Source organism: Phocoena sinus, chromosome 2 (genome assembly GCF_008692025.1).
Source record: "Phocoena sinus isolate mPhoSin1 chromosome 2, mPhoSin1.pri, whole genome shotgun sequence".
Taxonomy (NCBI): Eukaryota; Metazoa; Chordata; class Mammalia; order Artiodactyla; family Phocoenidae; genus Phocoena; species Phocoena sinus.
Window position 1 is genome coordinate 71572587 of NC_045764.1, and position 13380 is coordinate 71585966.

The 13380-nt window shown below is 38.4% G+C and overlaps 1 protein-coding gene across 4 annotated transcripts in view; it reads right to left on the reverse strand.

The window, feature by feature from the left end:
* Positions 1-13380, reverse strand: part of USP3 (ubiquitin specific peptidase 3) — a 215956-nt gene that overhangs the window by 26236 nt on the left and 176340 nt on the right. For all 4 annotated transcript variants that reach the window (XM_032621502.1, XM_032621499.1, XM_032621501.1 and 1 more), the window contains 3 exons: positions 11692-11838; positions 7664-7770; positions 7405-7485 (listed from right to left, as the gene is read on the reverse strand). In XM_032621502.1, the coding sequence (XP_032477393.1) occupies positions 7405-7485; positions 7664-7770; positions 11692-11838 (335 nt within the window). The remainder of the gene's footprint in view (positions 1-7404; positions 7486-7663; positions 7771-11691; positions 11839-13380) is intronic.

The following is a 13380-nucleotide window of genomic DNA, read 5'->3' on the forward strand; positions in this document are numbered from 1 at the left end:
GTTGCTTCATTTGCAAATATTTTCTCCCATTGTGAGGGTTGTCTTTTTGTTTTCTTTATGGTTTCCTTTGCTGCACTGAAGGTGTTAAGTTTAATTAGGTCCCATTTGTTTATTTTTGTTTTCATTACTGTAGGAGGTGGATCCAAAAGGATTTTGTTGCCATTTATGTTAAAGAGTGTCCTGCCTATGTTTTCCTCTAAGAGTTTTACAGTATCCAGTCTTACATTTAGGTCTTTTACCCATTTTATTTTTGTGTATGGTGTTAGAGAGTGTTCTAATTTCATTCTTTTACATGTAGCTGTCCAGTTTTCCCAGCACCACTTATTGAAGAGACTGTCTTTTTTCCATTTCATAGATTAGTTGACCATAGGTGCATGGGTTTATCTCTGGACTTTCTATCCTGTTCCACTGATCTATATTTGTTTCGGGGCCAGTACCATACTGTTTTGATTACTGTAGCTTTGTAGTACAGTCTGAAGTCAGGGAGCATGATTCCTCCAGGTCCATTTTTCTTTCTCAGGACTACTTTGGCTATTCGGGGTCATTTGTGATTCCATTAAAATTGTAAAATTTTTTGTTCTAGTTCTGTGAAAAAGGCCATTGGTAATTTAATAGAGATTGCATTGAATGTGTAGATTGCTTTGGGTAGTACAGTCATTTTGATAATACTGATTCTTCCAATCCCAGAATGTGGTATATCTTTCCATCTGTTTGTGTCACGTTCAGTTTCTTTCATCATCGTCTTATAGTTCTTGGAGTATAAGGTCTTTTGCTTCCTCAGGTAGGTTTATTCCTAGGTACTTGGTTCTTTTTGATGTGATGGTAAATGCGACTGTTTCCTTAATTTCTCTTTCTGATCTTTGGTTGTTAGTATATAGGAATGCAAGAGATTTCTGTGTATTAATTTTGTATCCTGCAACTTTACCAAATTCACTGATGAGCTTTAGTAGTTTTCTAGTAGCATCTTTAGTATTTTCTATGCATAGTATGTCATCTGCAAACAGTGACAGTTTTACTTCTTCTTTTCCAATTTGGATTCCTTTTATTTCTTTTTCTTCTCTGATTGCCGTGGCTAAGACTTCCAAAACTATGTTGAATAAAAGTGGGGAGAGTGGACATCCTTGTCTTGTTCCTGATCTTAGAGGAAATGCTTTCAGCTTTTCACAATTGAGTGTGATGTTAGCCGTGGGTTTGTCATATATGGCTTTATTATGTTGAGGTAGGTTCGCTCTAGGCCCACTTTCATGAGTTTTTATCATAAATGGGTGTTGAATTTTGTCAAAAGCTTTTTCTGCATCTATTGAGATGATCATATGGTTTTTCTACTTCAATTTGTTAATGTGGTATATATCACACTGATTGATTTGAGGATATTGAAAAATCCTTGCATCCCTGGGATAAATCCCACTTGATCATGGTGTATGACCCTTTTAATGTATTGTTGGATTTGGCTTGCTAGTATTTTGTTGAGGATTTTTGCAGCTATGTTCATCAGTGATATTAGCCTGTAAGTTACTTTTTTGTGGTACCTTTGTCTGGTTTTGGTTATCAGGGTGATGATGGCCTCATAGAATGAGTTTGGGAGTGTTCCTTCCTCTGCAGTATTTTGGAATAGTTTCAGAAGGATAGGTGTTAACTCTTCTCTAAATGTTTGATAGACTTTGCCTGTGAAGCCATCTGGTCCTGGACTTTTGTTTGTTTGAAGTTTTAAAATCAGAGTTTCAATTTTGGTGCTTATAATAGGTCTGTTCGTATTTTCTGTTTCTTCCTGGTTCAATCTTGGAGGTTTGTACCTTTCTAAGAATTTGTCCATTTCTTCTAGGTTGTCCATTTTATTGGCATAGCGTTGCTTGTCTCTTATGATCCTTTGTATTTCTATGGTGTCCACTGTAACTTCTTTTTCATTTCTAATTTTATTATTTTTTTGAGCCCTCTCCCTTTTTTTCTTGATGAGTCTGCCTGAAGGTTCATCAATTTTGCTCATCTTCTCAAAGAACCAGCTTTTCGTTTCCTTGTTCTTTTCTGTTATTTTCTTCCTCTCTATTTCATTTATTTCTGCTCTGATCTTTATGATTTCTTTTCTTCTACTAACTTTGGGTTTTGTTTGTTCTTTCTCTAGTTGCTTTAGGTGTAAGGTTAGGTTGTTTACTTGAGATTTTTCTTGTTTCCTAAGAAGAAAACTTCCCTCTTAGAACTGCTTTTGCTGTGTCCCATAAGTTTTGTATCATCTTGGCTTTCATTTTCATTTGTCTCCAGGTACTTTTTGACTTCCTCTTTGATTTCTTCAGTGATCCATTGGTTGTTTGACAGCATACTGTTTAGCCTCCATATGTTTGTTTTTTTTAGTTTTTTCCTTGTAGTTGATTTCTAATCTTACAGCATTGTGGTCAGAAAAGAAGCTTGATATGATTTCAGTTTTTTAAAATTTACCAAGGCTTGCTTTGTTGCCCAACATGTGATCTACCCTGGAGAATGTTCCACGTGCACTTGAGAAGGTGTATTCTGCTGCTTTCAGATGGAATGTTCTATAAATGTCAATCCATCTGGTCTAATGTGTCATTTAAGGCCTGTGTTTCCTTATTTTCTGTCTGCATGATCTGTCCATTGATGTAAGTGGGGAGTTAAAGTCCCCCACTATTATTGTGTTACTGTTGATTTCTCCTTTTATGGCTATTAGCATTTGCCTTATATATTGAGGTGCTCCTATGTTGAGTGCATATATAAAATTACAATTGTTATATCTTCTTGGATTGATTCCTTGATCATTTTGTAATATCCTTCTTTCTCTTGTAACAGTCTTGTACAGTCTATTTTGTCTGATATGAGTATTGCTACTCCAGCTTCCTTTTGATTTCCATTTGCATGGAATAGCTTTTTCCATGTCCTCACTTTCAGTCTGTATGTGTCCCTAGATTTGAAGTGGGTCTTTTGTGGACAGCATATATATGGGTCTTGTTTCTGTATCTATTCAGCCAATCTGTGTCTTTTGGTTCGAGCATTTAATCTGTTTATGTTTAAGGTAATTATCAGTATGTTCTTATTGCCATTTTGTTAACTGTTTTGGATTTGTTTTTGTAGGTCTTTTTTCTTCCCTTCCTCTTTTGTTCTCTTGTGATTTGATGACTATCTTTAGTATTGTGTTTGGACTGCCTTTTCTTTTTCATGTATCTATTATAGATTTTTGGTTTGCAGCTACATTGAGGTTTTGATATATATATCTATATATTATATATATATATATATATATATCTGTCTATATATACATACAGGATTAAGTTGCTGGTCTCTTAATTTCAAATGCATTTGTACTCTCCTCACAATTGCTGATTTTGATATCATATTTGTGGTTTGATGATTTCCTACCTTTACTGTATGTTTACCTTTATTGGTGAGCTTTCCCATTCGTAATTTTCTCACTTCTAGCTGTGGCCTTTTCCACCTAGAGAAGTTCCTTTCGCATTTGTCATAAAACTGGTGGTGCTGAATTCTCTTAGCTTTTGCTTGTCTGTAAAGCTTTTGATTTCTCTGTTGAATATGAACGAGAGCCTTGCTGGGTTGAGTATTCTTGGTTGTAGGTTTCTCCCTTGTATCACTTTAAGTATATCATGCCACTCCCTTCTGGCCTGCAGAGTTTCTGCTGAAAAATCAGCTGATAAAACCGTATGGGGATCCCCTTGTATGTTATTTGCTGCTTTTCACTTGTTGTTTTTAATATTTTCTTTTTGTCTTTAATTTTCGTCAATTTGATTAATATGTGTCTTGGTGTGTTCCTCCTTGGGTTTATCCTGTATGGGATTCTCTGCACTTCCTGGACTTGACTGTGTGTTTCCTTTCCCATGTTAGGGAAGTTTTTGGCTATTATCTCTCTTCAAATATTTTCTCAGGCCCTTTCTCTCTTCTCCTTCTGGGACCCATATCATGCGAATGTTGGTATGTTTAATGTTACCCTGGAGGTCTCTTAGACTGTCCTCACTTCTTTTCATTCTTCTTATTCTGTTCCACAGCAGTGATTTCCACCAGTGTGTCTTCCAGCTCACTTGTTCGTTCTTCTGCCTCATTTATTCTACTACTGATTCCTTCTAGTGTATTGTTCATCTCTTGTTTGTTCTTTAAAGCTTCTAGCTCTTTATTAAACATTTCTTGTATCCTCTTTGTCTGTGCCTCCATTCTTTTTCCGAGATCTTGGATCAACTTTACTGTTACTACTCTGAATTTTTTTTTTCAAGTAGATTGCCTATCTCCACTTCATTGAGTTGTTCTTCTGGGGTTTTATCTTGTTCTTTCACCTGGAACATATTTCTCTGCAATCTCATTTTATCTAACTTTGTGTGTTTGAGGTCTCTGTTCCCCCAGGCTGCAGGACTGTAATTCTTCTTGGTTCTGGTGTCTGCCCCCTAGTGGGTGAGGTTGGTCCAGGGGCTTGTGTCTGCCCCCTGGTGGGTGGAGCTGGGTCTTGTCCCTCTGATGGGCAGGGCCATCTCAGGAGGTGTATTTATAGGTGGCTGTTGGCTCTGGATGACTTTAGGCAGCCTGTCTGATGACAGGTGGGGCTCTGTTCCCACCCTGTTGGTTGTTTGGCCTGAAGTGCGCCAGCACTGAAGCCTGTAGGCTGTTGGGTGGGGTCAGGTCTCTTTGCTAAAATGGTGACCTCCAGGAGAGCTCACACCAATTGAGTATTCCCTGGGGCGTCTGCCACCAGTGTCCTTGTCCCCATAGTGAGCCACAGTCAAACCCCACATCCCCAGGAGACTTTCCAAGACCCTCAGGTAGGTCTGACCCAGGCTCCTATGACTGCTTTGCCCTGGGTCCCAGTGCATGTGAAACCTTGTGTGTGCCCTCCAAGAGTGGCGTCTCTGTTTCCTCCAGTCCTATGGAGCTCCTGCACTCAAGCCCCCCTGGCCTTCAAATCCAAAAGCTCTGGAGACTCCTTCTCCTGATTCCAGACCCCAAGGCTGGGAAGCCTGGTATTGAGCTCAGAACTCACTCCTGTGGGAATCTCTGCGATATAGTTATTTTCCAGTTTGTAGGTCACCCACCTGCCAGATATGGGATTTGATTATATTGTACAAGTGCCCCTCCTACCGTCTCATTGTGGCTTCTTCTTTGTCTTTGGGTATAGAATATCTTTTGTGGTAGGTTCGAGTCTTTTTTGTTGATGGTTGTTCAGCAGTTAGTTGTGATTTGGTGTTTTTGTGAGAGGAGGTGAGCTCAAGTCCTTCTACTCCACCATCTTGTCTCCAGCCTCTCCCTCATTCTTCAGCAGAAGCCCTCAAAGGCAAAATGTCTTTGATGCTTCATCATGAAAGATAATTGCCACTGCATGTGCTTCTTTGTCTCTCGAGGCAGCCTGGTTATATTTTTGATGTTGTACTGTTCAGTTACCTTGCGAAAGTCTCTGAAATATGCTGCCTTTTCATCTGGAAATTTTTCTAGCCCCCTGGGTCCTTTACTAGGTGGCTTCTTGAAAACCACCAGCATCGTCTGAAAATCTCGTTCTGTTGCATTTCGCAGATACTGCATGGTTTAGACATTCTAAAGCTGACAGTAAGCTCTTTAACAAAATGAATTCAAAGGAAAGCCAGCTGAGAATACAGGAAACATGTTTCTAGCCAAACCCTCAACACCTCAGGATGGTCTGGGCCCCCTGATGCTAATACCAATCTTTATCAGATTTCAAGGAGCCAAGAAAAATACTACTTGGGATATGAGGCAAATTCCATTTGCCACTATTCTTGTTTTAGTACCAGTCAACCACCTAAGTAAGCTGTGTCATACACTCTCCTGGATGGTCTCAAGAAAGGAACATCTCTCAGTATTAGGGCATTAAGTTTAAGTGAAATGTTACAGAGGCAATAAGAACCATGTATGACCAATTCAGGAGGGGTGGGGGGAATCAGCACTGAAGGAAGGAGGAAAGAAACCTGAGCAAATGAGTGTCTCTGGGTCTTCCAATCAGTCAAAAATCATCTGGACTAACGGTTTTGTTTAACATGAGGAATTATGATTCAAATAGATACCCAGATATAGATATTAAGGAACAGTATTTTTTACTACATTAATATTATTAGTGAAGTCAATCTAATTTAGATTAGATTATATAATTTGAGGCTAATTCCTTTAACTTTCACTGATTTCCCCTCTAAATGGTCAAATAATATTTGTTTTATGCTTAAGTTAGCCTGTATTCATATGCCATAAATATAAAGGGAAAATGATCTGACAGACACTTGCTACAAGTATACTGTGATATTTTCTTAATCTCAAATGGGCCAAAAACAGTTTTAGAGAAACATACTAGAGCCACATATTTTAGAGGGAAGTGGCATGGATGGGGCTTCCTTAAATTTCTTCTGTACTCCTGTTCAAAAGAGACAATCAACACTGTTGTATAGGTGGAGAACGAAGTGTTTTCATCTACATTTTACAGGATAATTTGCTTCTACAGCAGCGCCGTCCACTAGAACTTTCTGCAACAGTGGAAATGTTCTACATCTGTGCTGACCACTACAGTAGCCACTGGCCCCAGGTGGCTCCCGATCACTCTAAATACGGCTAGTATAACTGAGCAATGGAATTTGAAATTTCACTTTGATTGATTTAAATTTTAATAGGCACATGTGACTTCATGATTGCATATTGGACAGTACAGTTTTAGACCAACAGAATCTTCTGTTTTGTAAGAAAAGTTTACATTATATGTGTATTAATCATTATGACAATGCTACCTAAAACTTTTTGACAATACTCCCTAAAACTTTTAGTGAACATGTAATTCAGGGTAGAAACTTTACTTGCCTTCACTGTAGAGGTACTTAATGACAGAACACATACTAATCCTCTTTCTTTTTTCTATCCTAGTTTCTTCTTTCTATGACTAAAAAGAACGATTAGTCATTTTAGTGGTTGGTCAAGGACAGGTCTTCTGCCTTGACTAAAGTAGTTAATACTCAACAAGGAAAAAATCTGTTCAGATGTGAATTTGAATCTTGCAATTAAAAGCAAGATTAAAAGGCTTAGCCAACAGTTATGTCATCAAGAGAGCTCTCAAATTGTTAGTCATACAAAAGAGTGAATGACACCATAATTTATAAACCTTTTCAGAGGTTCTTTCTTCCTCTGGTTACTAGTAAAATATCCATAGAATAAATTCTATTTCATTAGATCAGAAAAAGTTTTGTTACAAACTTTCAATTTTAAACTAGTTTTAAGAAGAGGAGAAAGGTGAGAAATACGTTTCACCTGGCAGGTCAGTATCTCTGGCAGGCATTCTTGCTAAACAATTTTTTTGTACAAGAAGAGACATTCAGGTTTGACTTTTGTTAAGTTATAACACAAATTAATTAATTACAACAATTATTTGCTATTTCAAGGGGGAAAAATTCTAGAACATCAAAGTATCTTTACCTCGTAATGAACAAACTGGTCCATTTTCTTGATTCTTAGAGCGCTTATTTCTGAACTGACTTGGAATATCTAATGAAAGGTCTTCAAAGGAAACAAGGAAAACAGAACTGTTAAAGGCATATAACCACACTCAAAAAATAATTTCAAAAATTGATGTATTTTTAAGGATTTATCTCTTTACTGTCTTAGTTTTCAAAGGAAACATTACAGTTATTATTTTAATACAATATCATATCTCCATATGCCAAATATGTCTTACCTAGGAATGGATCAAACTTTCTAGATTCTGTTCCACATATGAGGCAGTTAACCTCATTTTGGAGAATGCCTCCGAATATAGCCGTGACAACTGTAGATGCTCCATTTCTAGAGAAAAATCACACAGGAAAACATCTCAGTAAATATGTGTAAAGGTCCTATAGGCGGCTCTGTTTGGGGGTGTATATATATCATTTATTAATTTAAATTATAAAATAACACAAGGGGGCTTCCCTGGTGGCGCAGTGGTTGAGAGTCCGCCTGCCGATGCAGGGGACGCGGGTTCGTGACCCGGTCCGGGAGGATCCCACATGCCGCGGAGCGGCTGAGCCCGTGAGGCATGGCCGCTGGGCCTGCGCGTCCGGAGCCTGTGCTCCGCAACGGGAGAGGCCACAGCGGTGAGAGGCCCGCGTACCGCAAAAAAAAAAAAAAAAAAAAAAAAAAAATAACACAAAAATTTTGAAGCTATATATAGATGTATACCAAGTGAAAGGTTTAAGCCACTGTCCTTCCCCCAGCTCCTCTCCCAATCCCACTACTTTGTACAAAAGTTACTAACACTGAACAGTTGCCATTACTAACAGATCACGTACGTGCCTGTACTCAGGGCAACAGGACCCCTTTCCCTCAATTATACCCCTCAGAAAAGAGGGAACTGCCTTAGATTGGACCCTTTGCAAGACTTCTCATATTATGGGGAGCACTCTCAATTACTTTACTTTGAACAACAACCTTGATCAAAGATAGTTTCAGAGTTTTTTAGATGGTCATATTTGGGGAAAATGAGGTAAACAAATTTAATACATACTTAGGTGGAGATATGACTTCACATTTGAAGTGCTGGATTATTACTATCAACAAGCCGTTTAAAAAGCTCACTTAAAACAATATAATGATTCCCTTGTGGAGATAATATGTACAGCACTTTAAGAACAATAAGAAACCAACTGTCCTAATATTACTTAACCTCTCTGTGCCTCAGCTTCATCAAATGTGAAACAGGCATAACATCTATCTACCTCAGAGGCCTGGTGACAATGAAATGGGAATATACCTACAGTGCTTTTAGACAAGTGCTTACCAAAAAGAAAGCCCTTAGAGTGTTGTAAACATCTTTTATAACAATAATCAGGATCATACTTGCCTTTTGCTTCTCTTTCCTAAGTATGTATCTTGGACATGTAACTCACAGGTACACAGCCTGCCACGGTATGGACAGAGAATGCACAAGAATAGTGCACCAGTGACAGCATGTTAGCAAGCACTTATATTATTTAGCACTTACATGCCAGGCTCCATTCTAGGTACTTTCCATGTAAATCAATTAATCCTCACAACAACTCTGAGGTAGATAAGATCATCCCCATTTTGCAGACCAGGAAGCTGAGGTTCAGAGGTTAAATAACTTGGCTCAAGTTCACACAGCTGGCCTGACCTGAGCACCTGCTGTGGACACTATGCTCCTTCTCTTAATTTAACTACTTCAAGAAAAAAATATTTTAAAAACCAAAATGGCGGGCTTCCCTGGTGGCACAGTGGTTGTGAGTCCGCCTGCCGATGCAGGGGATGCGGGTTTGTGCCCCGGTCCGGGAAGATCCCACATGCCGCAGAGCGGCTGGGCCCGTGAGCCATGGCCGCTGAGCCTGTGCTCCACAACGGGAGAGGCCACAACAGTGAGAGGCCCGTGTACTGCGAAAAAAAAAAAAACCCAAAATGGGTTTCACTGCAACAACAGGAACCCGCATAAAATTGTCAACAGAGCAAATAAAGATGAATCAGAATAAACACAAAAATATCAATGGATACTGAGGTTCATTTGTGTGCTGTCATTAATAGTACTACAGTGAACACAGATAATAACTTTTGTGCACTTATGCAGTTACTTGAGCCAGTATATTGCTCTTTTTCGCTAATAGCAATTTGAGGTGGTTTCTGTCACTTGCAGTCAGTAGTACTCCTAATACACTGAACCGTACTTCGAGTTGCTCCAAATTAGACCTACTGCAACGATGAGACAGACAAAACTTACCTGAGCAATTCTATTATTTTAAAAGTTTGCTTCCTTTTCTATGAAAGGGCTTCCTTCCTTACTGGCAAAAGAAACATACTGTAGCTTTTTTGTTTTTTTAAGTTGTTCATAGGATACACATGGCTTTAGTAAATTACAAAGGGAAGATACAATGGGAACTGTAGGATATAATGGCCATTTCAGGTTTTAGATTTAATATCTGTATCACAAAGGATATACCCCCCCAAAAAAAATCTACTGAAAAATAAAGGGACTATGATTGACCCTTTTATACTGATGTTCACACACACTGCTGCCTTTAATTAAAATGGAAACTGCTTCATTAAAAAGCAGTACATTTAAACTCAATGTACTTCTCCTTTATAATTTCTTCCTCTGAGAAAAAGATACTAATGAATTCTTGGCTATCTGATGTGTATGGCATTAAGCTTAGTCATTATACAATGACTTAAAACAAGGTTCACGAATTATTTCAAAATCACTATTCCATTTATCATAACTACACAACGAGGGAGTTTAAATATTGGCTACTTGGACAGGCTATATGCTGCAAAGTTCCTTTATATTGGCACTCATGATTTTCTATGTGTTAAAAAGAACACATCCGCCATTTATTTCTACCATCCTCACCCCCACCTTCAGTAGGGTTCAGTGTGTTTATACGAATAAATACAAATACAGGAGACCTTTTTTTTGTAGTTTTAGCAAATATGATCCTTACATTCTGAAATGCACCCTCCAGTGAATTTAAGGGAATATAAAGGAGCCTGAGTTTTGAATACTTAATAATTTTTTTATGTTCCTAACTCACTAGTGGAACTTAAAATTACTATTATTTAAAATATCATGAAAGGGTATGGATTAATACTGAAAACTCATTAGTTACTAAAAGGACATCTTATATCACACAATGTGATTCCCTAAGGGTGCCCTGGGCATCAAATAAAATAATAAAGACATATATCCTCTCACTTCACACAGACTATCCTTCATAGAGCCCAGCTCAATATCCTTTGTGTATGAATATGTCATCCTAAAATACAAAACAGAATTTTTCATTTAATACTATATTTGATTGGGTGCTAGCAGCAAGAACATTTCTACCAGATCACAGGTCCTTCCCCTTCTGTACTGGATTCTAATGTGAACCATAGCTCCTAGGACCTAGGTTCAAACATTTAAAAAAGTATGGCAATTCATATTGATTGATTGCCCATCTCTGATACAGTCAGATTGGCTGTTGAGACTGCTCTGTCATTAAAAAGACCTTATCTTACACAAAATCCGATTTATGGACTGTCAGGCAATATACTACAGCAAACTCTATATATAACTTACTCTTGTCTTCTTTCTTTGGGGAGTTCGTCTTATAATCCCTTTCCTGCAGAGGTCAATATGAAACTTTTCCCAAAATGTGAACAAAAGGAGACAACTAACCAAGATCCAAGCTGAAATAAAAGTCAATTTTCTCTCCCTCAGCAAAATAAACATTCTGATCTCAATGTATATTTTGGGGTAACAGTACCTGGGAAAGCAACCCAAAAGGTTTGTTTTGTTCATACTGAGAGGCAAAAAAAAAAATTCTGAAATGTTACAAATGCCTCAATTTGATTAAAGAACAGACATATTTTTGGAAAATTTAAGTCTAAATGAGGCTTTAGAAAAATTCACATTCAAAATGAAAATTGTCTCCCATACATTATTCAATACAGTTGGAGGAAAATTTTTAGTGTTAAATTGTACAAATGTTTTCTATTTTTTCAAGTTTAAAAATAATCTATAGCAAATAACGATTAGAACTACACCTGGATGCAAGTACAAGATGCCTTCGATCTAGAAGCAGGAGGCATGTGCTAGTCCCCTTGGTCACAAAGTTCAAGTGCACAAAAGTTTCAGCAAAGGTCCAGAAAACTTCCCACCTTCCATTATAAATCTAATAAACAAGAACACCAGTAGCAATCTGAGGTCCTCCCAGAAAACAAAAGGAAACTAAATCTTACATGCAACATTTGTTACTTGCAGACAGAGTAGAATTCTCTTGCAGAATTGATGAGCGGGAAATACCGTTGAAACCGCCCTGGAGTTCCAAGTGCAGGTGGTCTAACAGGTAGCGCATGAACTCATGAGCGTCCTGCTGCTGATAGCCCCTTGAAGCAAACAGAAACAGTCACTGTGGGACTCCGCCTGCCCAGCCAAACAGGCAGGAGGGCAAAGTGTTGAGAAGGGCCACAGCCCTGTGCTCAGAGCACAGGGAGGCGCCCTGATTCTTGCTCCTCACTTCCTCCTTGTTTTACATGTAAAAGTACCTTCAAGACAGAATTCCACTACTGAAAAACAAGTTTGAAAACACAGAATAGTAGAGCTAACTGGACTTCTAGTGATCTCAACTGACCCACTTAAGAGGAAAACTGAGGGGCAAAAAAGGGGTTGTGTGACCTGCCTGAAGTCCTGCAACAGGAGAGTAACATGTCTCCTGGATGGACTGTGAATCTCCCCATTTCCCACATGGCCTCTGTAGAAGATGCTCAAATGTTAAAATTTCACATCTTAACCTGCACCAGAAAACTGGGTCTAAACCACCATTATAAGAAATAAGGAATTTAAAACTAAATCTTTAGACTGAAAGATACTAATTTTTAAACACTGGCTGAAAGGAAAAAAAACTTTATCTAAAGAGTTAAAGATGTATAGCATTCTATACTTGCATCCTAATCTCTGATTCAAGAGATTTTTTAAATAAATAAAAACTTTAAAACGTGTTGACTTATAATTATGCTCTAGCCTAGAACTTTAATATATACAGCAACATATTCTGAGGTTACTTCTTACACTATATTCAGTCAGGAAATTCTATGCAATTCTTCTACTAATACAGATCAATGACAAGTGAACAGTAATGAAATCTGACAGAAAATTAAGCTGGTATAGTTGGAAGGTAACAGAGGTTTATGTAGATAAATCCAGCAATGATATCTAAAGTACATTCATAAAATTATGGATAGGAAAGACTACTGCCTACATTTTTACAGGCATGGAAGGCTGAGCCTGCGCGTCCAGAGCCTGTGCTCCGCGGCGGGAGAGGCCACAACAGTGAGAGGCCCGCGTACCGCAAAAAAGAAAAAAGAAAGGACAGGAAAAGCTGGGCATGCTACGAAGCCATAAGAAGTGTGGCAAGTAGATATATGTCTGCTGGGAAGTTCAAACTCAGGAACAGTTTCCCTGCTAAGTGACTGGCTTTTGGTTTGGGTGTGAAAAGAGAAAGAATAGCTCTGATGATTTCTATGTCCAAAGCTGTTGATTACATTTAGGGTACTTTTTTTTCTGCATTTATTTATTTATTTAATAGAGGAAAGTTGTTCCTACTTCTACATGCATGATTGTATTTCAGGCTCCTCACTTTCTCCCCCCTTTGGCCATGCCGCGCAGCTTATGGGGATCTCAGTTCCCCAACCAGGGATTGAACCCAGGCCACAGCAGTGAAAGCCCGGGATCCTAATCACCAGGCCACCAGGGAACTCCCCAGGCTCCTCTTATTTTATTCCAAGGTATCACACTCCCTAGATACTGTCACATGTTAATCAAGGAAAATGGGCTTTCTAAACTTTAAAAAATTTTACTTTGGGATTATAAATACAAACATAATTCAAGACCCCATTGCATTTCCACTTCGGCATGTTCTAAGAACTTTT